Source organism: Protomyctophum parallelum (genome assembly GCF_964188405.1).
Source record: "Protomyctophum parallelum genome assembly, chromosome: 17".
Lineage (NCBI taxonomy): Eukaryota > Metazoa > Chordata > Actinopteri > Myctophiformes > Myctophidae > Protomyctophum > Protomyctophum parallelum.
Window position 1 is genome coordinate 21,843,035 of NC_139719.1, and position 25,537 is coordinate 21,868,571.

The 25,537-nt window shown below is 43.7% G+C and overlaps 2 protein-coding genes across 3 annotated transcripts in view; one reads left to right on the forward strand and one right to left on the reverse strand.

The window, feature by feature from the left end:
- The first annotated feature begins 248 nt into the window (after positions 1-248).
- On the forward strand, positions 249-16,983 carry LOC310874307 (uncharacterized protein). 2 transcript variants are annotated; one of them, XM_083787058.1, is made up of 6 exons: positions 249-440; positions 1,098-4,333; positions 4,956-5,049; positions 6,132-6,181; positions 9,772-9,837; positions 14,001-16,983. In XM_083787058.1, exons 2-5 carry the CDS (start codon positions 1,103-1,105, stop codon positions 9,817-9,819), a joined length of 3,423 nt encoding a protein of 1,140 aa, XP_083643184.1. In that variant the 5' UTR covers positions 249-440; positions 1,098-1,102; the 3' UTR covers positions 9,820-9,837; positions 14,001-16,983. The 2 variants fall into 2 exon arrangements, with proteins under 2 accessions (XP_083643184.1, XP_083643185.1); XM_083787059.1 differs by lacking the exon at positions 249-440 and adding an exon at positions 571-925.
- Positions 16,984-19,050: 2,067 nt separating this feature from the next.
- Positions 19,051-25,537, reverse strand: part of bsk146 (brain specific kinase 146) — a 30,392-nt gene continuing 23,905 nt past the window's right edge. Inside the window, exons 3-5 of the mRNA XM_083786797.1 lie at positions 24,560-24,762; positions 23,283-23,474; positions 19,051-22,366 (exon numbers count right to left, since the gene is read on the reverse strand). Of these exons, the coding sequence (XP_083642923.1) occupies positions 21,554-22,366; positions 23,283-23,474; positions 24,560-24,762 (1,208 nt within the window). The 3' untranslated portion in view covers positions 19,051-21,553. The remainder of the gene's footprint in view (positions 22,367-23,282; positions 23,475-24,559; positions 24,763-25,537) is intronic.

The window sequence follows — 25,537 nt, forward strand, 5'->3', positions numbered from 1 at the left end:
CGCGCGCGCGCGCGTGTGTGTGTGTGTGTGTGCAACCACGGCTCACCTTGTGAATAGCCTGCCTGAAAATTATCACAAGTCAAGAGTGACATATGATGGAACAAAACCGTAGTATTATATCATAACAGATAAAAGTCACTAATGTTAAAAGGCTCAGGGGGATGAATCACTACAGCTCACGTGTCCCATAATGCAGTTCAGTGTAACTTGTGCCCCAGCTGAGTGAGTGACAACTGTGTGCGCTCAGTCAGTCAGGAAAACTAGATCTTTTTTGTTTTCCTGCTTCCCCCTAGTATAATCTTGGGGGGTTGCTGCTTCTCATAATTGTTGTTCAAGTCTTCATTATTATTAATAACGAATCCGGTGGCTGGCTTCTTGGAAGCGATGTTGGGCGGGGCGGATTCTTAAAAAATTGTCCGTTTCAAAGCATCCGTTCCGGGGTAAGTTTTGTGCACTATGTGCAGCAGCAGCAGCAACAGCAGCAGCACTAGCGCACTGAGCACAGTAGCCCTACTGCCTTTGTTTCATCCATCCCGGGGCCTTCTAGCATTAGCATTAGCATTAGCTGCTCGCTAACCCAGCGTGAGGACAGGACAGGGACGAGTTCGCCTGACGATGTTGTCGGTCAATAATATTGTGAAAAAGAAACCGGTCTTAGTTGATTATCTGGGACGTGACATCCCGGCCGTCCACTTGTCACCCTCGCGGTCTCAACGAGTGAGGCGCAGGGTATGAGCTAAACTATTTTAAGCTAACGATAGACGTATTTAGATGCGAGCTGCTCCACGTTCCGGGGGCTAAGGTTAACGCTAGACTCGGGTCAGATACGCCGAGGACAGTCCGGTCCTATCTGCGGGGTTCCGCTTGGGACTTGTAGCACTTTAGAAAACAACAGCTGGGGGAAGCAGCCAAAAGGTTGTTATCGGTAGGTGACTTCAAATACAGTATGTATATTGATACTAGCCAACTGGAACCTAGTTAGCTAACTTTTTTAATAATCTAAAATCAAAAGAAAGGAGGGGGGGGGGGGGAATAAACTTCTTATTAATAGTACACTTGTTAACTTTATTTCTCTTCTCTGTTGTGTTGCATTGTAGTTGCTATGGAGCAACCACCCGGGAGCTTAGATGATTTACAGCCCCAGGATCTCTCCACCTGCAGCATCCCCACTGTGATCAACGTAACCGGACAGAGTGAGGAATGCGTCCTCAATGCCAGCTCCATGGAGGCCCTACAAATGGTTAGGAACACCAACTGGTACCCTCACTCCGGGAACAGCATAACTGGACTACCTTTCTTAGAGACGGCACCCTCGGACAGCAGACTACTACAGTCGGGGGATCAGATTCAACCAGACAATGCCTTCTCCAACACTACACTCACCCTCTCTTATGTGAGCAGGTCTCACCTCTTCTCCACCCATGACTCTCTGTCTCAGCATTCAGCACTATATGGTGTACCGTCTATCGGAAAGTTCTCCCTGCCCCCTTATGAGTCAGAGAAGGGGCTCGGCGAGGCCGGCTGTGCGCTGAGCCAACACTACTTACAGCAAACTGATAGTCCTCTGGACCTTGCCACACAGACGGAACTCTTTCAGTGCTTGTCCCAGGCTCAGGAAGGGATTGAGAATGCAGTGGGAGTATGTTTAACGCAGCAATCTCACGAGTTCAATGGCGGGGTTGTTTCCATTGATGGCAATCAGGATAAATGTCTACAAAGCAGGACAGAACATGGCACTACTCAGGATACAGTAAACAGCGGCGGTATGGACAATTTTCAAATTGACTGCATTCAGCCTTTGCCCGACAGCCTTGCTGCTAATATGGGGGAGCCCACAGTTCTCTTCCTCCTCTCTGGAACACCCGGGTCCGTGGTCATCCCGGACGGCATGCACGCTAGAGACCTGTGCGCGCTGAGTGGGAACTACGCCAGTCCTCTCGAGGACCCCGTCTCCCCCTCTGCTACCTCACTGGACGACGTGGAGGCTGTGTTTTCACTGCCTCAGGCCTCCAGCTCCCCCAGTGCGGACAGCTCCATTGTGGAGACCGCCGAAGAGGCCGTCTGCTGGGACAGGGTAAACGGAGGAGAGTCCGTCCAGCCTGCGGCCCTGGTGGGTGTGACGTCTGGCGGTGACATCGCGGTGACGGCCGGCGCCGGCAACAAGTGCAAGTCAACAGGAAGTCGACGAAAGGCCGTGCTGGAGCCCTTAATCGACCTGACTGAGGACGATGACTTCCTGTCGGAGGTCTTGGAGGAGAAACCCAAGAAGAAGTCCACGCTTCCTCACTTAAACGGGAAGGTGCCGACACTGCAGAAGAGCTTTCAGAAAAAGGAGCTGCCCATGCGCTCCGGTAGAGGGTTGAGGTTGGAGGCAATCGTCATGAACATTAATGCCAGTAGGTACAAACCACTGGCATGCATACATACTGCTAGAAAACCCAGGGCCTCCCCAAACGCAGCTAGCATTTCGAAAGTTGTGGCTGTGAGTCCTAAGAAAGAGACCTCAAAAAAGAAAGGGAGCGTGAAAGCGCCTGTCTCGGCCAAAAAGACTAAACCGAAAGCGGCAACGCCGCAGAGGCGGAGAAGACCCAACGGCATCAACACTGACGGCTGCAAACAGTCTACCTCAGAATGTGAGACCATCAACGATTCCAAAACCTCCCACAACAGCAGCACACCTCCCAAAAAGCCCAGTCCTCGAGTGCGTGTCCACAAGAAGTCTAAGAACAAGCAAGGGGATGTTTCACAACAACCCAAACAATCTCCAGAGACCAGTCCTTACTTTCATGTACACAATAGGTCCAAGTCGAAGGCAAACCATGGCTTGATTCCTGAGCCACCGTTGAAGTCCAGCCCTCAGCCTTCTAAACGCAAGAGGCCATCGAGGCAGCCCAAGCAGGCTTTGCGTCGTGCAGAGATCGATGCAGTAGTTGGGATATCCTCACCACCGGCAAAATCTCCAAAGAAAAGCCCCGCCAAGCAGGCTTCACGTCGTGCTCCAACAGCGGAGATCGATGCAGTAGTTGGGATATCCTCACCACCGGCAAAATCTCCAAAAAAAAGCCCCGCCAAGCAGGCAAACCATGGCAAGATTCCTGAGCCATCCTTTAAGTCCAGCCCTCAGCCTTCTAAACGCAAGAGGCCATCGAGGCAGCCCAAGCACGCTTCACGTCGTGCTCCAACAGCGGAGATCGATGCAGTCAGGATTTCCTCACCGCCGGCGAAATCTCCAAAGAAAAGCCCCGCCAAGCAGGCAAACCATGGCTCGGTTCCTGAGCCACCGTTGAAGTCCAGCCCTCAGCTTTCTAAACGCAAGAAGTCACCGAAGCAGCCCGAGCACGTTTCACATCGTGCCGCGACAGAGATCGATGCAGTCAGGATATCCTCACCACCGGCGAAATCTCCAAAGAAAAGCCCCGCCAAGCACAAAGACAATAACGCAGGCAGCAGAACCCCCCCGACCCCACAAAAAACAAAAAAGGTGTCCCCTCCCCCGAAGAAGAAGAAAAAGAAGAGACAGAAATTCCGACCCATGATGCCGTCCTCCATGTTTTCCCCCAGGGAGCCCGAGATCAGGCTGAGATATGTCAACTACAAGGAAGAGAAGAGGGACCCGCGGCTGGACACCTTCTCCCCCTTCATCCGCAGGGAAGTCAAGCCGTCGTCGTCGCCACTTTGCACCGTCGTCAACTACCCCGAGCAGGAGCAGACGCGGCTGAAAAACGGCCAGGTCCGTTCCGGAGGAGGCTTTATCCCCGGAGCCGTGCCCAGCACTTCCTGTCTGCGACTGGGTCGTGCCTCGGCCCACAGCCAGCACCGCCGGTCGCTGGTCTGCTGCCTGTGCGGAGAGTCGGCCAACGCCATGGACTTGGGGGACCTCCACGGGCCATACTACCCCGAGGGTTACCAGCCCAGCACCAAAACCCCAGAAAGCACGTCGCCTGGCCTTAAGGAGGACGAGGAGAAGGAGGACATTAGTGATTCGGACTCCTCACTATGCAGCGATAGGGGCAGAAATCGTGCTAACCCACTGATACCGTGGCAGCGAAAGCCGAAAGGACATCTGTCGAAGCGCAAGGGCCCGTCGTCGTCGGGGAGTCAGCGGTGGGCGGCCGATGGCAGCGAGCGTTGTGGCAGCCCCGAAGCCAAGAGGGCCAGGGTGGATACAGCCCCCACAGAGGAGGAGGAGGACTGGTACAGCCCTCCCGTTGTGCCCCTGGAGCCCTGCGAGTACTGGTTCCACGAGGACTGCGGCATATGGTCAACGGGCGTGTTCCTGGTGAAGGGCAAAGTCTACGGGCTGGAGGAGGCTGTCACGATTGCCCAGGAAACGGTAAAGTTGGGAGGCCAGTAATGGAGGGTATGCGCGTGTTATGCTGAGTGGCACAAAAGTACTTTCTGGCCATGACAGTCCATACATCAAAACAGAAAAGTCCAATCTGCTTTCATTAAACAATGTTAAAGTCACTTTGCCACTCGATTTGCCATTCACTTTATGCATGCGATGATGCGCATACCCTCTATTCCAGATTGTTGTCAAAACAGACAGACATCTGTTTTGTAGTTAATTTATACTTGGGGAATTAATTAGGAATTGTCTGCTAGGGCAGGGCAATTAACTGAAAATATATCGAAAGCTAGATTCGAACCTCTAACTCCATCTAAAAAAGATCCTATAAACGAATCAACACAATTAGAATTTTGTTATAATCAACAAAATGTTATGAATTATTCTCAAGCCCTGTATTATACAGTAACACTGACTGTTGTACAATAGTAGATGGGAGTGTTTCACTATTAAACAAATCATCTACAAATGATATCACCCAACCCTATTAAATGTCTTCTGCTTCTTGTCATGACCTCACATGTGGTCTGATTGTTACAAAAAAAAAGAAAAGATCTGCATAAAAAACAATGACTTGAGATGTGTTTTCTTGGGGCTGTGTTTTCAGATGTGCTCTGGCTGCCACGGCTCAGGTGCCACACTGGGCTGTTTCTTCAAAGGCTGCCCCTGCAAGTACCACTATAGGTGTGCCCTGGAGTCAGGTGAGTGCTGCCCACTCCACAACATGTATCCATCACACCTTCACACATAACCCATTTTGGACTGAGGTCGATTAAAAAAAAGGCTTCTAAGTCTAAACCTTTCCGAAAAACCCATGTTTCTGTGTAAGTGGTGCTCAACCTTTTTCATGTCAAGTTCCCCCAGAATTATCTCCATTGGGCCACGGACCCCCATCTCAAAATATGTAGTTCCAGGGACCCCCCCAGAAGCCAATATTTTAGTTAAAAATGTTCGCTCTGAAATATATATTCAAAGATTTGCGCCACATTTTCACGAGTGGCGCGCTATGAGCTTGTAGATCTGCTATTTCTCTCATCAAACCCTGTCCACTCAAGACACTGCCACCGCTGCCACCTTTAGATCTCCATATATGGAGCTGACCTGTTCTGACATTCCATATGTTGATCTGACCTCATCAAACCCTGTCAAGACACGTTAGTTTTTCATTGTCTCTCCCAAGCTGGTTTGTAACAGCTGACTATACTGTGTCCTGACAGCAGTCTGACCCTGAGCTGATTTAAGCACACTTCAGCATGGATCTGGAGAGGTTCTGTTGCAGTGCAGTACAAGAGACACCTTGTCAGAAAACTGAACAATGAAATGTGATCGCTCCCAGCCAGGCTTTTGAAAAGATTTAGACGCCAATAGATGTCTTTAAATGTTATGTTGGTGCTGACCGACCTTTCAGTTCATGTATCTGGAGTTATGGCCTATTTGATATCTTCAAACCCAGTCATTTACATGGACATCAAGTCCTTAAAGTCCTAGAAGTTCTCTTTAAAAAAAAATAGAACGAAAAGTGCCTCAGACATGTATAGCGTATTATGGTATATATAGTATTATGCTGATTACCATGTAAAAGCGTGTAGTTACCTGGGAACAAGTGCTTGCATGTGTGTGTGTGTGTGTGTTTGTGTCTATTCCTGCAAATAGCTCCTTTGTGCTCTGTTACATGTTATTATTGCAGCCATAAAGGCAAAACCAGCATGCGGGGGCTGGTTGACGTTTGCTTAAATCTTCTGGGTGAGTCACCGTCGTATCCTCATTCTTCTTGTCTTTGCAGGCTGTGTGCTCACAGAGGACAACTTCTCCATGAAGTGCAAAAAGCACAAGGTAAGCATGAATAATTTGCAAATGGGCGTGGCCTCAAATATTAAAATATTTGCATTCATACATTCAAAAATATTTGGATGCCTCATTCAGGGCTCGACAGTGCGACTAGGTAGTCGCATATGCTACTAAAAATAGCACTATGCGAGTTGTAGAATTAAATTTGTAGCACTGGTACGACTACGGAATTTGACCGTTCAATTGTGATAAAGACAATTAAGGCTCTGATCCCGCAATACACATTCTATTAGTTTCAGTTCTATACATACATTTATATTTGTAGTACGGCGGTGTCGTTCACCAAAAAGAGCAGATCTACGTGAAGATGTGTCGAGGCTCGATGCATTTTAGCTTGAAGATCTGTTCCCCTTCCACCGCACCTCCCTCGGCCCTCCCCCTTTTAGCACTCTGTGCTCATGTGCTGTGTGTCTGTTGTTCCCTCGCAGGCACTGGCAGCACACAGTGTCAGAGTGAACGCAGCATGATAGCGTTGAATACTAAACTTATTTGTAAAGTTCGAACGCCAACTTTTAACCAAACGCGGGAGAAACACTGTGCACTGCACGCACAAATGAAGAGTGCACGCGCGCACGCACATGACAGATTATTATCGATCAAAACAATCCTTAGCGTCGCTTACAAAAGCATGTGTTGCACAGCACGAATGATATTAGTAATCATCGACCTGGCTGGATATATCAGTGGTCCATCCATTGTGTGACCTGCTTAACGAGCAACGGTAGGCAGCCGAGTAAGTTACCAGTTTAGTAAATTAATAGTCTACTGTAGCTGTGTATCAGATCTGCAGATCTGCATAAAAAAACAAATAGTCTATCAGCATAAAAACAAATTGGTTAAATAGATTATATAAAAATAAACATAAAAATTATATCCTGATGAATATCAATATTTTGATAATTACTGAAAAGATATTGTGAAATAATATTTTGCCATATTGCCCGTCCCTACCTCATATCACTACATTATAAAGAAAAATCACACCTGGGTGAAGTGAGGGACACTCTTATCATCCATCATACATCATCATGAATAATCTCGTACATCAGAATACCTAGCTGTGATTGGTTTAATAGCTGATTTGCTCGTTTGCATATGACGTACATATGACATTTTCTTTTCAATGTCAATGGGATTTAATGTTTTGATGTATAATTTACGTCATATTTAGTGGAATTTTGACCAAATTTCTCCGTTCATTGCCAATGGCAAATATTGAGACGTGTGGGGACAAGATTTAGTGGACATTTGACCTGAATTCCCCTTTCATTGTCAATGGCAAATCATGAGATGTGTGGGGACTAAAGCTATGTATACCGTTATACATAGGAGGGGCTAGCGCCCCTCAAAAACACATTATTTGATAACTTTTCATCGTGCTCCTAAAATAATTTGTGTGCTACTAGATTTTTCAACTTAGTCGCACACGTGCTACTTGGAAAAATGCTAAGCGTCAAGCCCTGGCCTCATTTTGCTTTGTAGTATGTTCCACCTCTATGAACAAAACATAATGGTGGCCTAACTAAGAGATGTGATAAATGAGTACATGCAGTTCATCAGCTTAGTGAGATTCACATTCTCATAATATGCTGCATTTCCTTTCCCTTTGCTTCATGCAGTGTGTATATTTGATATTATGCTTGTTAAACAATATTATATTTTTGATGAATCTCACACCAACATCGTTCTTGGTGAGCTACATATGCAACGTAAGGCGGTGGCCTGTTTATAGTATTAGTAGGCATGTCTCTAAACGGACACGTTGATCTCTATAGAGCAGGGGTTTTCAACCGATTGTGAACCAGGGACCACCACCTTGACTAAGGATCAACCTGGGGACCACTGTTGTGCAGTAATGGGATATGGGCTAAGATTAGTGCTTTCGTAACACTTGTTATGGAATGCATCCCATGTCTTATACTGTTTCTCAAATGATGGTCCACGGACTTAACTGATATACAGTACTGACACATGTGGCCCTATCTTGGGCGTGCCTTAACCTTTATCCCTAAACCTTTTTTTCCATATTTTACTATCTTGAAAAATACTAGCAGATACATTATGGCTATTATCGTCTATTTGAACTATTTTAATAAATAGTAATATATATATATAGTAAAAATGGCAAATACGTGCAAGATATAGCACATGATGACATGATTATATGGGCACATTAACATTTCCTAATAATGATGACTCATTCAGGCAAGCTGGTACAGTGGTACACCCTTCTTGAGATTCTAATTAACTGCCTTTTCTGTGGAATGTCTTAACCTCAGACTTCCCAGTAATTCTGATAACATTGGCACACTTCCATGGAACAGTGCACAGACGTTTAGTGCACTGTTCTGTTCCGTGGAAGAAAATACTTTGCTACATTACTAAATGCATGGTCAGGGACCACATACAATACCTCCACGGACCACCAGTGGTCCACGGACCACCTGTTGAAAACCCCTGCTATAGAGCGTCGCAGTCCCGCCCCCTCGGGAGACCCGGAAAATAATTCCCGTTCATTTTCCTCGTAGCCTTTTCAAAAATTTATTTAAAGACGTTTACGCCGCAGACAAAGCCAACTCTTGTCATGACAAATCATGACAATAAACACAATGTTTTGGGCCAAACAAAGAATTAGAAAGAAGAAAAGAACGGAAGGTTACAACACTTTCTTTTTTGTTGTTGTAATTTCTTTGTAATTATTTGTTTGGTCCAAAATATTGAGTTTGTTGTCATGATTTGTCACGAGTCACGACTTCAGATGGCTTCGTACAACGCTTAAAAGGTCTTTAAATAAATACTTTTTGAAATGTCTATGGGAAAAATGCATTGGGAATTATTTCCTGGGCCTGGCGTCGTCATGAAAGCGAGCGACACTGCGACGCTCTATAATCGTCGCCATTAAGAACAAATGATGTAACTAGAGATTTTCTGAAACGAGTCTCTCCAACTCTTTAATGAACAGAAAAACACATTTTCACGTTGGTTGCCAATCTCACCCAATTCAGTGTTCCATTTCCAATTTTGTCTTCTTTGTGTCATTACTTCCAATTTCATTCGTTTATTAACAAAAAAAACGAATTGTTTTAAACATGAAACATTACTTACACTACCTTTTTAATGTCTGTAAATGTTTGATCGTTCTTTGAAGAATGCAGAGGAAATAATGTTTTAACCACTTAAACCCTATTTAATATTTGGGCTATTCAAAAATACCCGATCTAAGTTCACAATGTGTCGAATCACGATGACTTCATTGTGAGCTTGTACAGCTGTGATTTTCGAAACATAAAAAAAATAGTGTAGATTTTTGCATTGGTTATTCAAAAATGGCATTTGTCTTTAAAAAAATATTTTTTATTTTTGAAGGTATTTGTAGAATCGGTCTCGGGTCTAATGGCTTAAAAAATGGCAGCTTGTACATCTGCATTTTTCTTAAATAGTTTTATTTTATTTTAGAAGGTATTTGTAGAATCAGTCTCAGGTCTAATGGCTTAAATAAATCAATGTAAAAAGATCTCTGTCGTGACAGTTTCCTGCACACTGAGCTCTGGTTTCTCTCCCTCCCCTCTCCTTAGTACAAGACATTGAAAGCCCCCCCTGGGACCAGACGGAATGACAGGTGACGAATCCAGCCTCATGTGGTAAGTATCATGATGTCACACACGCTGTCGGGTGGGAACCTTGTATGTCCAACAAAACCAATCCTTTTTTATTATTACTTTAAAAACATTTTAAAAATGGTGGAAATAGCATATATACAAGCTCACAACTTGTAGATCTGCTATTTTCACTGCTTTTGCGTGATCATGAAGTAGGTCATTAATTATTTTGGAAGAAGAAAGATCACGCAAAAATGCAAATTGCAATGTGGAGATGCAAGGTTTTTGCCCGTCTGCCTATAAACAACCGCATGTGTCATGTACCACGACACCTCCAGGGGCCAGATAACTGCATTAGACTTTTCAAAACACATTCAGTGTATTGCAGGGTATGACTAAAAGGTACCAATCACAATCCATCAAAATAAGGCTCTCTCGTTGGGCTGAGTAATGGCTCGAAGGGATGAGAACATGCAGCCAATTAAACTGACGTGGATGAATTGCAGCTGTACGCTATTATTTCATCCTGATTTAAAACATACAATCAGTCCCAGACAGTCATGCTTGATGCATGACTGGCGGTGTCCTTTATGGCTGAATTGAATACATACTAGGACCACAATGGAAACAAATAAGTCCCCAGGGCTTATTTTGTTTGATCTTTTTCGTGTCAATCAACATTTATTAAACATATGCCAGTGACCCCGATAAGGGAGGATTTTTACGGCAGCAGTGATTCCGAAACGTATTAATTTCAAGGACCCCCAGTTTCACACGCATTATGCCACCGAACCAACGATTTAATGGCATTTCTATCTCTGGTACCCCAATTTATATTGTAAAACCACTGTTAATTTAACTCATAGGGTGTACAAATGGAACCATATGGACGTGCTAGGGTCCATTTGTTTCCTTTTGTACACTCTCTGAGTTACAGACCCATAAGGGTCCATTTGGTTACAAATTATCATTTAGCTGGGTTCCCCCTGGAACTCCCTCAAGTACCCCTGGGGGTCCTCGGACCCCACTTTGAGGACCACTGCTGTAGGCACACACGCAACAAGCCATGTACTAATCAGGTTTTGTTTGGAGCAAGAACAGGGTCATTAAATATAGAGCGCCTGCTGATACAGTCCAGATCAAATCTTTACATTACATTGAGGCACTTACATTAACCCATTTAGGGGCGGGAACCCCATTTGGTGTCCTAAGCATTATGTTATACTTTAGCTATTGAAAAATAGCAGATCTACAAGCTCATAGCGCGCCACCGAGACAGTGCCGCGCTATGAACTATTTTTGAAAAATCGTGAAAATGTGGTGCAAATGTTTGAATATATTCTTTCAGGGCGAACGTTTTTAACTCAAATCTTTGCTCCTGGGGAGTCACTGGAACTACATATTTTCAGATGGGGGTTGACGGCCAATTTCATATTACACATTTTTGGGTGTTCTTGTGACATGAACATTGAACATGTTTGAGAACGGCTGACATAGAAACATGGGTTTTTCAGGATTCAGAAGACATTTGTAGAATCGAACTTAGGTCTAAATGGGTTAAAGAAATTGTATACGCCTCTCACATTACCAATGGCCGCTTCGCTCGCTGCTTGTATTTCCGATCACCATTTGGTTTATTTTACAGATGCTCGTGTTGCAACAGTGTTAAGGTTCATGTCTGCACACACACACCCAGTCGGATAGAAAGTGGCCTATAAGAGTCAATCCGCTTGTACTGTTCACACGTACATGATCCGTCATCCAGACAGCCTGTCAAAACAAGCAGCGGCTGTCTGCCTGCCTGCGCAAGGCTGTAGACTGTCTGCCTGCGCAAGGCTGTAGACTGTCTGCCTGCGCAAGGCTGTAGACTGTCTGCCTGCACAAGTCTGTAGACTGATTGCGCAAGGCTGCAGACTGTCTGTGACGCAAATGATTTTGCCACTTTGCATTGCACGTCATTGCATTTGGGATGATCATGGTCTCTCTCCCTGCTGCATGTATGGTGAAATGCGCACAACAATCCAGTTCAAAGGGACTGACATCAACTGACATCTCAGACTAGATTTATATTGATATAAATCCTTAACTTTACGGACGTTATGTCTGGAGAGATGACTCATGTCATTTAAATCAAATCACTGGTGTACACGGGACACAAACGTATACTGATTGACTACCCAATTGACATTTAATTTGGCCAGCTTGCATCATGCAAGGATAATCACACACTCAGGCCCAGGCTACACATATATGGATCTTTTGCTAAACAGCGTTTTCACTCAAACGGATGTTTTTGGAAACGGATAAATAAGTGAAGATTTTCAAAAATATCCGGAGCTGTGTAGTCATACGAAACGGAGCTTTTGAGAAACGATGACGTCACCGCTTATTAGCGCATATCAATTTTACTATAATTAGGTGAGAAATGCAGCTTGCGCCTGCAAGGAAACTACACTTGTAGTTCATGTTTATATATCACTGCTAAAGGTATATTCAGTGATTTCACTCAAAAAACCATAGGTTTCGTTTTTGGCTGGGACCTAAGCCTTTCATCCAATCAGGATAGAGAGCCAAAAACGAAACCTAAGGTTTTGTGACCCCCAGGGGTTAACTGGGGACAGGGAGGAACTCCTTATATGGTCAGCACACTCTATAGTAGAGAGGATTATCACAACAAAACAAAAAAAGCAAAGCTTGAGGTTAATTGCGGACCGCTACAGATAGATAAACTGTGGATATTAACCTACCAAATAAGGACCCAGGCCAAATGCCATTGCAGTAGGCTACACCTGCAACAACAAGTCTATGCGTGGTGTGTGCTGCTGTGCATAGCCATGTGAAACTATGTTGTAGTATATGTTTATTTCATTTTATATCTACAATGGTATATGTCTCCACAGTGAAGCTGGAAAATATAGCCTAGCAACCTACTACTATAGCCTACTAGCCTACTGGTAGGCAGAAAAATGGCAACCAGAATATCCCGTTCTGAGTGAAACTACTCCCTATGCACTGGCCCTATAGGTCTGACTCTGCTATTATTTTCTGTGCAGGAATTGCCAAGTCGCCAGAGCAATGGTAAAGTGTCTTTTTATAGACTTTTTGATAGTCAGGATTTGGAGATTTACGTGACATGCTGACAGCCAATGAAAGAAACATGTTCCACTTCCACTCACAATTTAGGAGGCTTTTAAAATGCGGTACTTATTCCTTCTTTAAAAAATATGATTGGTACCTCATAACGTCATAAGTGTAAATATAAAATCAAATATAATATAAACTACAATTGAAACCTGCTACTGCAGTGATTTTATCCTGTGTTCAATGCGTTTGTGTGTGGACTCGGGTATCTTATGGGCAGGGATTTTTTCTAAAACTGAGGACGAAAATATCCTTTTTACAAAAGATCCATATATGTGTAGCCTGGGCCTCAGTGTGGCATGCAAAAAAGAGCAACAGATCTAGACATCTAGTTAGCCTGCGGATTGATGTGTTGTTAGCTTGTAGATCTGAAATTGGAGATTCAAGCAGCACTTGGCTTTAACACATGGAGACTGTGCAATCACATATCAAATAATGTAATTGTAAGTTGTTTGCAGTAATTCGTTTTTTGGAAATTTCTTTTAAAGGGGGGACCACATTGGGAAAGTCTATGGCCATATTGTCACCATACTGTATTCTTTCTTTGTCCTTGATTGTCTGTTAACCTATTGTGTGTGACGGTTGCAAGCAATTACATCAATTAAATCCAAATCCTTTACGGTTAATGAAGAATTAAAAAAATAAAATGGCACAGTCGGTAGTGCTGTCGCCTCACAGCTAGAAGGTCCTGGGTTCAGGCTTCAAATGTCCGTGCTTCTCCAGTGTCCTCTCCTCCTAACATTTTGGCGATCCATTTGCATTTATTGAATAAGATTAGCTTTTAATAGGGAGAACTTCCCCCCCATTGGGGCCTAGATGCTGGTGGTGGCAGTGCAGATGAACCTCCTTCCTTCCAAGTAGAGTTGGGGATGGAGGTGGGTTGCTGATAAGAGAATGAAAGTGTCAGAGGCAGTGATATTTAAAGGCGGAGTCCAATCGCCTGATTGGCTGAATGGCTGCAGAGATTGGCTAGATGAGCTGGCCTCTCCAGCTGTATGACAACAGAGATCTTCCTCATTGAACCATTGCTAAAAGCCACATTTTCTTTCCCCCTGTTCCTCTAGGCATTCATCTGCAATGTTTTGCAAGGAGACGCGGGGGGACTGCTTACTCCTGCCCGTGGAACTGTGGATTCCATTGATCGTCGCCTGACTTTCGGCAGACCACAAAAGTCAGACACTTCCTCACTCTCCGACTGTTCTGTCACCGTCGTCACTCCACCTGGGAAGACGTGGCCTTTGTGGGCTTGACGACTCCCTCCGAGTAATGTCTAGCCAGTACCTGCGGGGCAGCAATGAGCAGAGGCTTGCAAATGAGGCCATCGACGGGTGTTCTAAATCCAGGCCTCCAAACCAAGGCCACCGTTGGACAGAGCGATACAAATTATTTTGCAGACTTTATCGCTTTGTAATTATTTATCGGAAATAGTTTTTTTCTTTCTCGCTCTTTAAAGGAAGAAATAATTTAAGTCTGAATTACAATCAAATTATATTTAATTTTGTAAGACTTTTAAGTATGTGATTATCTTGTTTGGCTATTTATTTCAAGAGGTTTCTTAATGGCTTCTCGTTTAGCACTTGTTGAAGAGGTTCGATTTATGTGAGTGTTTTTTCTTTTTAAGTTATTAGGTAATCCGATGCTGCCCACTTAAGCCAGTCAATGAAGTGCTGGTCACGTCGGGTTGAGTGTGGGAACGACCCCACGTTTATCCTCGACATCATCAATTTGTGACCTGCTGTACCCCTTAACTTCCCCTCGTAACTTCCTTCACAATCCATTTTAAAATGCCATCAGCTCAAACAGGGTTTTGCTTTTTGCGCTCGATCTCTCACGCATGATGGAATATTTTGTTTTGCAAAGCAGGGGAGAAAGCTCTACAAAACACACAGTACTTGCACTATTGGTCAGTGGTTGGGTATGTGATGGTGGCTAGGTATGAAGACGGCTTTATGTAGGGAAAATAATTCTGTGTGTTTGAATGTTAACCAAGCCCCCAAATAACGGGATTTCTACAGTAAGCACTTTGGAGCAGAACCTCACCTTCCTCCCTTTATGGAAAATGCTTGTCACACTAGCTGCAGTTATGTCCTCCTAACCTGACTGACCCCTGTCTCTCATTCTTCCTACAGTCCAGGCACTTTTATCATGACGGTGTTTCCAAAACGGCATCTATCTATGTCACCGTAGATGCTGAGAACTTGGTCGTCTCGTCGATGACAAGGCCACGCCTCGCCGTCGTGATGATGGGTCCTTTTCATAGTTTTGTGTTTCGCTTAAAGCACTTTGTTGTTCCATCAGGCTTGAATGTGTTCCCTGTAGAGTGTATAGACGAAGGTCAGACCGGCAGCTGTTCACATGTGGACGTACGGTGGGAGGCCCGGAATAGTTCCATTTGGAGTACACCGTTAGCAGGTGCAGGTGGGGGTTCTGTTGGGTTGCTGGGCGGCAGCCCGCCCCTGCCGCCACCGCCCTAGTTCATTTCATGTTTCAGTTTTCCGACTATAATTTGGTGACGACATTTTTGCACCACACACTCCGCCGACATTGCCGACTGAATGTGGCACAGTGCACTCATTGTTGCATCACACTATACATTTCCAAGCACGTGCATCTTCTTTACTCTCTCGGCGTTAAAAGACTCAAACTCAAACGCATTCTGGGGTTGCTACAACAGCTCTTTTGCTTTTGACATCGGATGTGATAACGACGTGATAAGAATGGCTGTTTTTATTTCTGCACAGTTCAACTTGCTTGATTGTTTGACTTGGGCCTACTTTTGTCCAACCAGAACCTTTTCAGTTTTAGGTGTAGTTTTTTTCCCCACCCCACCAGCTTTACTTAAGACAGCTTTCTGTATGTATATTCCTTTGGACATCCTGGTGACTAAAGGCAGCTTGTATGTATTTTTCTGCTGCAAACAATGGAAAAGGTCTGTTAGATCAAGTACCGAAACAACACTGCTCCCCTGCAGAGCACACGGGCACAAACAAACCTAACCTGGGACCTCAAATGAACAATATTGAACTCTAATGAACAATACATATTGAAATGTGTACCCACTACCCAGCATGTCCAGGGCTGGATGTTGATGTCTGGCTTTAGGATCGGATGCACCTTTATGCCAGCCTTGTTTTGCTTCACACCATTTTCTTTTTTGAGGCATTCGTCATTGTGATCAGTGTTGGTGGAAAACGTCTATGTACATTGCACCACTAGGGGCAGTGTTGTTCCATCTTGGGAGTGGGGCCAGTCAGTGTTGGAGCTCTTTCTTGTTGTTGTGCAGGATGGATCACAGCAGCTGTGAATGTCCCACTGATACACCGGCAGACGTCTGATCGCTTTGCCAGCTTTGACTGTCCTGTTAACACACCCGGGATGTTGGGGGAGGGAGGGGTAACCCACATTTCATCAACCCACAACACGTCTGTCTTGTGATCTGTGCCATTCTAATGATTTACAATTATTTATTTTATTTGTTGCTGTGAAATGGGAATGTTTTTTTGATGGGTGTGTCTTAAAAGGCTATATCCTCAATGTTACGGTTTCATTTCACGCAGGTGTGTGCGTTGTACGTCTTATGGTTGTGCCGAATTGCAGCATTGGAAATATGTTTTATTCTTTTTAATATGTTTTGTCCATGTCTAGATCTCAGGGCCGAGTCTCAGATATTGCAATGATTTGATTAAAGATTTTATTTCCTTTTATTTAAGTTTTCTGTTTGGGTTAAAGATTTTATTTCCTTTTATTTTTATTTTCTGTTTGGGTTTATACATTAACTACACCTGGACTTGGAGCGGTGATCGCTGATGTAGCAGGTCGTTAATTTGAGCAGCTTCAGAGGTGTATGAACTGCTACTCATCACATTCCAATGTCTCCTCCATGTGTATGTGGTGTTGTGCTCATTATTTTTTAGGCTACACAGGACTGGATTAGGGCTGCCAACTCATTGTTTTTCCATCAATTTGTTTTCCTTTTGTGGCAACATTTTGTACTGTTTGCCTCTGCGAGTGTCGGAGGTAACATAATCGTGAGAATAAATATTTTGTCCAACCCTAGTATTTTCTGCAAAGATCTTTGATGTTCAAGGTTATTCATCACAATTGACTACTTAAAGTTGAATTGATGAAGTAATAGATTTAAAGTAGCTATTAAAGCAATATGTCAACATTACATTTTTCTTTTTTGTATTCAGACAGCCAGCAATGGGTAAAACACAAAAATGTCACTCTCTGTGACACATCTAGGGGCCACAATCTGCATTCAAAGATTTTCCTAGAAGCTTTGTCATTGGTCGATTTGCCTGTCTACTTCCTGATTGCCTTGGTTCGTCATTTCCGCAGGGTTTCTTTTCTTTTTTCGACCAATGACAAAGCTTCTAGGAAAATCTTTGAATGCAGATTGTGGCCCCTAGATGTGTCACTGAGACTCAATTCTTTGGGGGAGCGTTTTACTCATTGCTGGTTGTCTGAATAACAAAAAGAAGAAAAAAGGTCATTCAAATTTTGATATATAATTGGTATTGCGTCAAATAGCAGAATGTTAGCCTATTTCCACTGAATGTTCACCCGTTTTGACATGACCGGAAGTCCCCTTCCATGACGACGACAGGCCTGGAAAAAGTCTATGGGGGGAAATGAATGGGGAACTCTGTGCTGGGGGGCTCTATTGAGATGCTAGGGTTTATGTGTTAAGGGTTTTACTTGTGTCCCCCAGGGGTCTTCTCTTTATTTACCCTCTACACCAAAACTAGGAAGATCTGCAAAATCACAACCCATCACAGCGGTTGTGAGCTTGTAGATCGGCTATTTTCTTGATGGGGAATGTAAACATTCTATCACTACAAAATACGAATAACCATCCCCAAGGCACTAGATTCACTTGCATACTGTGTGATGATTTATAGTTAACTGACTAGCTGGAATTATCAAGAAATGTGATGTGATATAATCCATGACCATCAAAGCAGACTGTATACCTGTATCATCCAGTGTTCTGGATGATACAAAGAAAACTCAAAGTCACTCCCAACAAGAATTCTCATATTTTATTTTATTATTGTCGACTAAATCTGCGCTTACAGGAAGACCGTTGTATTGTAAAGACAGAACCGGTTACGAGTTCTATAGTGCTGTGTTCATCTACTCACTAAAACCATGGTGCTTCAAAATGTCACTGGACAGAGAGAGAGACACACAGAACTCCATTACATGGCTTGCAACACAATACATCATGGCTGAGTAGACGGCAGTAGCTCACTCAGATGTTCTAAGGGAGGCAGGGTGGAGTTGGGCTGGGTTCCAGCCTGAATCACTGCGTTATTCAGGCTGGAACCTATAGCCTAGGGTGGAGTCTCCTGTCCCCAGTTCTGGCTTTGTTGTTGTGACTGTCCTCTCTCCTTCAGGTGACAAGGCAGTGGTTGCCAAACCTGAACTCTGGAAATCTACTGTGTAGAGACGTGTTCCCAGCCTAATGGCAATTCCTTTTTTTTTAAGTATAAATTAGGTTACAATTAATCTGGGGAAGTCTTAAAGACAGAGGTGTTCATTTGAAGGGACCGAGGAGGAATCCCGCGGGGTATAGGCTGCCGCTCAGGCAAAATTAAACATTTGGGTTTCCTTCTTTTTCTTTCACCTCATGAAACCACCCCCGTTGGATCTGGCATGCCCCAGCACTAGAAACTGAGACGTCTACACAGCATGTAACTGGCCAGAACCAAGGTCGACAAGGACCCATTGTGAGAAAGCCAACAACAGCATGAGGGGACACAGCACTGTGTACAGTGTTTGTATCGAGACTGCCACCCCATTGTTTCCGAGTCAGAATGCTGTCGATGAGGTCAGAGATTGTCACAAGATGTAGTAATTTGCACACGTGTTCAGTGATCTGGGGCCGCTTTGTGAATGTGATCCAAATGGTATTGGTTTGGAGTTTGAGTGACCCCTCGTTCTGGGCCTGAGAGAGAAAGAGAGCATTCTGCTCAGAGATCAACCACTTGAGCCTTTGTTGTATGACAAATATAGCCAATCTACACTATCTTTGCAGCACAACACCAGGTGTAAATGTGTATAAATGAAGCGTATAATAGGTCTAGGCTATTTTTTGAGAATCTTCCAACTACAACGACATGCCCAAAATAGGGACACCAGTGCACCACCACACACCAGGGTTAAGTCGATCAGTGTTGAAGCCACTGCGCTTTACAAGCTAAAGAAACATTTTCCTGACAGCTACTCTACGTCTACAGTATGAGGTATTGTACTACAGCTTGTGACAGAAAAAACTATGAACAAAATTCTCACAATAGAGCTTTAGCACATACACATTCATGCAGCTATTGTCTGTAAGTTGCAATGCACAAAATGCCCATTCCACGCATGTTCCAAAGCTCCTGGCTTTTTTTTTTCTTCTTGTTTATAGGCTACTTCATAAGTCAAAGAAAGGAAGCATTTCATTTGTTTTCTTTTTCTGATATTTAACTTGGCAACAAAGCAAGAAAATCTGCTCTAGATTTTCACTCTACAACAGATTTGGCAATTTCGAAGCAATGATTTCTCATAAAATATACAACCTTATCCATCCCTGTAATTTAAAACAACGCCTCTCATTGTATGTTTTCCATGCGTAGCCTACATCTTTTCTCCATTTCTAACTTTTGGGAGATGGATACACAACATTAATAGCATACAAATACAATACACTGAATAAAAACTAATTATTGTTCCAATTTGTAGCCCTAGGGTGTCTCAAGAGATCATAACAGCAATATTCACTCTGGGACATAATGCAATAAATTGTGCTACAGCAAAATTACACATCACAACATTTTACGTTTATTTTTTTGTCTTTTCATTTTTGTATAGCCAGTTCAAATTCCCATAGATATGTTTTAGCTACTTGTCATGCAATTTATAAAAAATGTGACTGTGTACATCATGTTCACTGGATTTATTTTCCTTTCTTTTTAGATCAAATTGAAAATGCTAAATGAGCATTTGTTTGTGTCCTCTCTTTTCAGACAATAGTTTCATTATAACATTCCAAAGAAAAGAGAAAACCATACCGCCCCAAAAAATCATAACGTGTAGAAAATAGTCTTTTTCAACCATGGAACAGATATGTTTGTGTTAAGCCTAATTTGTTTTCTGTCGCACGACAAGGTCGTGCAGCAACAATAGCCGACCTACAAGATCACGAGGTGTCACATCCACACCGTATTGTGAACTTGTTAGTTGGCTATTTCCGACATGCAAAACCGCTGTGCGATGAAATATGAATCGGGCTTTAAAGAACAGGTTATAAACAAAGAGATCCTGAGCTTTTCCTCAGTCTGGTCAGAGGCTCAGGGACATCTTTGTTTGCAGCCAGTAGCAGGGAAGAAAAGTCTCCCCAGTACATTGATCGAAATGAATACCTCACGCCTTGCCATATGTTTGCCTTGAGCTCTCCAGCTTTGATATGTACATCTCTAGAGTCAATATGTACAGCAGCAAAACAAAATGTGTTGCACAAACAAATGGATTTGGCACAGGTATTCCCCAAAACCAAGCTGAACAGAAACAAAGGTACTTTGTAAAAACCAATAGAGGAAAAAAAAAAGTGTATGGATGTTTCTCTTTTCTCTTTCTCCCAATTAATATAAATAATACAAATCTGAACATAAAATTAACGTAATTCTGCGTAAGCATCTTTTTGGGTTCATACATACAGAACACACAGTGAGGTACATACATACATACACACATTTCACATTTTGTAACACATTAAACATTATAACCATCATTCACTTGTTTTTTTATTTTATTTTATTTGACATGGTATTTCCGTATATTTTAGTCAACTTCAAAAATACAAATCAATAGCTCTGCTCTGTGTCCCTTGGCTTCATAAAAAAAAAACAACACCCAGCCACATATACTGCAAATAATTGAAATAATTCAGACAGTTTCTGTTTTGCTTCTTTTTTTTCTTCAATTTTTTGCTGAAAATATTGCTTTAAGAAATACATTTTGGTCTTCTTTTCAGACGTTTTGTTGTAACGTTGATCTCTGACGGAAGCCATTGTGAAGCTTTATTAGTCTGTTCGTTCGGACACCTCGTTGATTGAACGGTCATTAAATGATGGCCCCGTTCAACAGAAAACGTCCAAAATGTCACCACTGCTGCTGTTGCAGGGCACCTCCTCCTCCTCCTCCTCCTCCTACGACCGATATGAAGATCATGAAGCAATATGCAGACCAATACTGTACAATACTGTACAATACTGTACAATACTGTACAATATGCAGACCAATACTGCCTCGCTATGTCACTGCGTAGAATATTCTTCAATTCATCTGTCGTTCCAACAGGATACACATGATGTACCCATTGTTTATTTATATTTATATGTGGGTCTATTTTGGTGGGTGTATTGTGTGTCACTGTGAGGGTGTGTGAGTGTGTGTGCGTGTGTGCGTGCGTGCGTGTGTGTGTGACATGACTTATGTGACATGTGGGTGTGTGTGTGTGTGACATGCATGTCCATGTGTCGAGTGAACGGTACAAAAGTGTTGCGTCTGCATTGTCCGTGCCGACGGCGGGGCGAGACGCTGGCCCGGGCGGCGGTTATATATACTCTCACACACAGATCTCTATGGGCGTGGTGACGAGCATCCGGCCCCCGGGGGAGTTGTTCTCTCTCCGCTCGTAGCTGTTAGTGGACGACACGGAGCTGTTGGTGGACACCGAGACAAAATGGTGGCCCCCGCCGCCCGGGCCGTCCATCATCCCTCCCTTGTTGGCCCCGCCTCCCGTCCCTCTCTCCCTGTCGGCCACGCCGCCGCCGGGGGACATGGGCGACAGAGTCTGCTGCTTCATCCTCTCCGCCAGCAGCTCCGACTCGTCCTCCTCGCCCGACGACGACGACGAGGTGGTCCCGTCCGCCTCGCCCCTGATGCCGCCCCCTCCTCCTCCGCCGCCACCTCCTCCTCCTCCACCCCCTCCCCCGCCACCGCCACCCCTCTCCCGCTCCCTCTCCCGGTCGGCGGCGGCGCTCACCACTGCCGCGTTGTTCCCGTTGTGGTTGTTGTTGTTCTCGCGCTCGGCGCCGCCGTCCAGCATCCAGGTGTGGCTGAAGTAGCCGAAGACCTCCTTGACGGAGCAGCGGCGGTCCTGCTCCACGGCGAGCAGCCGGCGGAACATGCGCAGCGCCTGCTCGGTGAAGCGGCGCCACTGCGACGGCACGGCGGCCGTGCGCCGCCGCTGCCAGCGCACGAACTCCTGGTAGAAGGAGTCGGACGGCAGCGCCTTCTCCCACGGGAAGTTGCCCGTCAGCATGCAGAAGAGCAGCACACCGAACGCCCACACGTCCGTGCTGTAGTCCACGCAGAAGCCCTCGTGGCGCGACACGTCGCACAGCTCGGGCGCCGTGTACGGGATGGTGCCGCTCACCTGCCGGGGGAGGGAGGGAAGGAGGGAAGGGGAGGAAGTGGCGCGCGTCCATTAGTTTGGAGACCCAGCGTATGACATTTTGCTTTGTTAGAAACACTAGGTCGACCACATACCCAACATCTTCTGATATAACGTAGAAATGTTGAGCCTCTTCCCTACAAGACAATTGAGATTTTGAGTGTATGCTGGGTTTTTAGTTGATATTGAGCAATTCTATATCGGCTAAATATGTTTTTCTATAATGGATATATTAACCACTTAAATCCCAGATACTTTGTTGCACGTCAAATAGTGAAAATAGCAGTTGTACAATCTTGGAAGATCTGCTATTTTCGTCAAATATTTTCATAATGTTTTTTTGCCGAATGTTTATATCCATTTTTGCCGAATGTTCACCCATTATGACATGCCCAGAGGAGGGATGCTAGGGTTTATGTGGTTAAACTGTATGGCAGGGCGGGGCGATATTGCACTAAATTAAATATCACATTTACATCTTTAATCTTTAACAAAACAACTTCTATATGGATAATGTGGTGATTTTTGGGGATGATACTTGGTGCTATCAGAAGATTTACACATTCATTAGCAAAGGTGGATATGATGATCAAACATGTAGAGGCATTCATTGTTCATTTCAATCAGCAAGAACAGTCTAATATGTATGTATGACAATATTAACACTTGACTTTAATACAGCCTTTAAGACCAAGAAAAGACAACATTTAGATTATATTACGATATTATGGTAAGCTTAAATCTCAGACAATATCTGGTCTCTCATACCATAATATCGAATATATCGACATATTGGCCAGCTCTATTGTATGGCAAAGATGATAAAACAGCAAGCAAGATGGCTACTGTCTACGCAATGTACAGCTAAACATCCTAATCAGTTGCATGCGTCACTGACCCTTTTGACCGGGGAGCCTGCGCGGCGGGTCATGCCAAAGTCAGACAGCTTGACCTTACGGCACTCCCTGTCAAAGATGAGAATGTTCTCAGGCTTGATGTCTCGGTGGACAAGCTTCTTTGTGTGCAGGTAGTCCAGAGCGATGGCTACCTGGTGCACACATCGCTTTGCCACCGCCTCAGGAAGGCCCACCTGAAGGAGAAGAGAAGAGAAGAGAAGAGAAGAGAAGAGAAGAGAAGAGAAGAGAAGAGAAGAGAAGAGAAGAGAAGAGAAGAGAAGAGAAGAGAAGAGAAGAGAAGAGAAGAGAAGAGAAGAGAAGAGAAGAGAAGAGAAGAGAAGAGAAGAGAAGAGAAGAGAAGAGAAGAGAAGAGAAGAGAATGGTATACTAGGTTGCCATCAATCAATCCATTGATCATTAAATTAAACATGCTCTGAAAATGCACATGTATCACCCATCTGACCACTTCACACTGTTAATTTAATGATTAATCAATGAATAGATTGCGTTGTGTAATTTGTCGGTATCACAATAAAATCGCATTTTACAAGAATATATTTCCCTAGATTTTAAAGAACTTTTATTTATTTATTGTTGACCATGTAATAAATCTTTATGTTTCACCAATTATTCGTTCACAAAAACAAATGGACCTATAACCTCACAAACCAAACTTCAAAACCCTGTCCACCTGGGCGAAACACAGGGAAAAGAGACTCTCCCGTTTTAACAAGCTGGAGGTACCTTCACTAAAAACGCTCCACACGTTCCAAACTCTTCTCCCTTCTGGCTCCAACACTATGGAATGCACTTCCCATCACAGTCAGAACTGCAGTCTCACTCCCAATCTTCCGCCGTAGTCTGAAAACCCACCTCTTCAGACTCCACCATGGCCCGTAGCACTTGCCCTAGCCTAGCCCCTTAGATAGCACTTATGTAGACTTGTATTAGATAGTATTTTAAACAGACTTATAGCTTGTTACGTAGACAGCACTAGAATTGCATTTCATGTAGTCATAGCACTTTATAATTGTATAATTATATATTGTATAATATAATATAGTATAGTATGTATAGTTTACATAGATACTCCACTGTTACGTTCTTAGTTTATACATGATTCATGATAACTATATATTATTATATTATATATGTGATGTATGCCATGCTTTTGTTTTTGCTTAATGTAAGTCGCTCTGGATTAAGAGCGTCTGCTAAATGCCTAAATTGTAAATTGTAAATGAACATGAACCAAACACATGAAACTAATGAAGCGCACCTGTGGAGGAATGATGTCGAAGAGGTCCCCTGCCAGAGCGTACTCCTGTGCAAAGACGTAGTACTCGTCCGTCTCAAAGGCAATGCCGAACATGTTGATGATGAAGGGACAGGGGGACAGGTACAGGGAGATGCTGTACTCTCTCACAAACGACTTCAGCTTCGTGCTCTTCTTCTTCAGAAACTTCAGCGCCATCTTTGTGCCTGCCAGTGGAATCGGAGGAGAAAGCCACATCATAGAGGTGAAGAAGAGGTGAGTGTGTGTCTCTTCTGTTTTACTATCACTGAGAGGATATCGTTGCTGTCGGGCAGAAACCTTGTATCTCCAAGTTTGAAATGTTTGGGTTTTGTAAATGAATGCCCTACTTCATCACAATAGTACCATTAAATGCAGCAGCAGCACTGATTATAGCTACACCTGGCCTACAGGGCACTGCTCCATGGATTACACCTCAGTAATGGCCACCCCCAGGGCACCCCTCTGTGGATTCGTCTATAGATAATACAAACTATTTGGACTTACAATGTTTCGACTCTCAGAATAAAACACTCTGGAAGAACTGTTTTTTGTTCCCCCATGAGGAAAACTAGTTTTTATGCTAAATGAAGATGTTTTATTCATAGAGAAAATGTCCTTAACACAAAAATAAAAACTAAAACTAAAAACTAAACTAAAAATAAGCATTTTCACAACATAAAAAACAAGCTAAATTAGCAAACGAAAAAGGAATGAATACTAACTGAAATTTAAAACTAAAACAAAACTAAATGGAAAACTAAATGAAAAGTGCAAAACTATAACAACCTTTGATTGATTGATTGATTGATTGAATAGTTTTATTAGACAGAAATGTAAAAACAGGAACAGTCTAAACAACAGTCTACAGTCAAACACTTAATCTAAAATGCATATAGCACCCTTGCGGTCTCGTTTCCATTTAGGCCCTATATATGCAATCAATTGGTAGATAGGTGCATG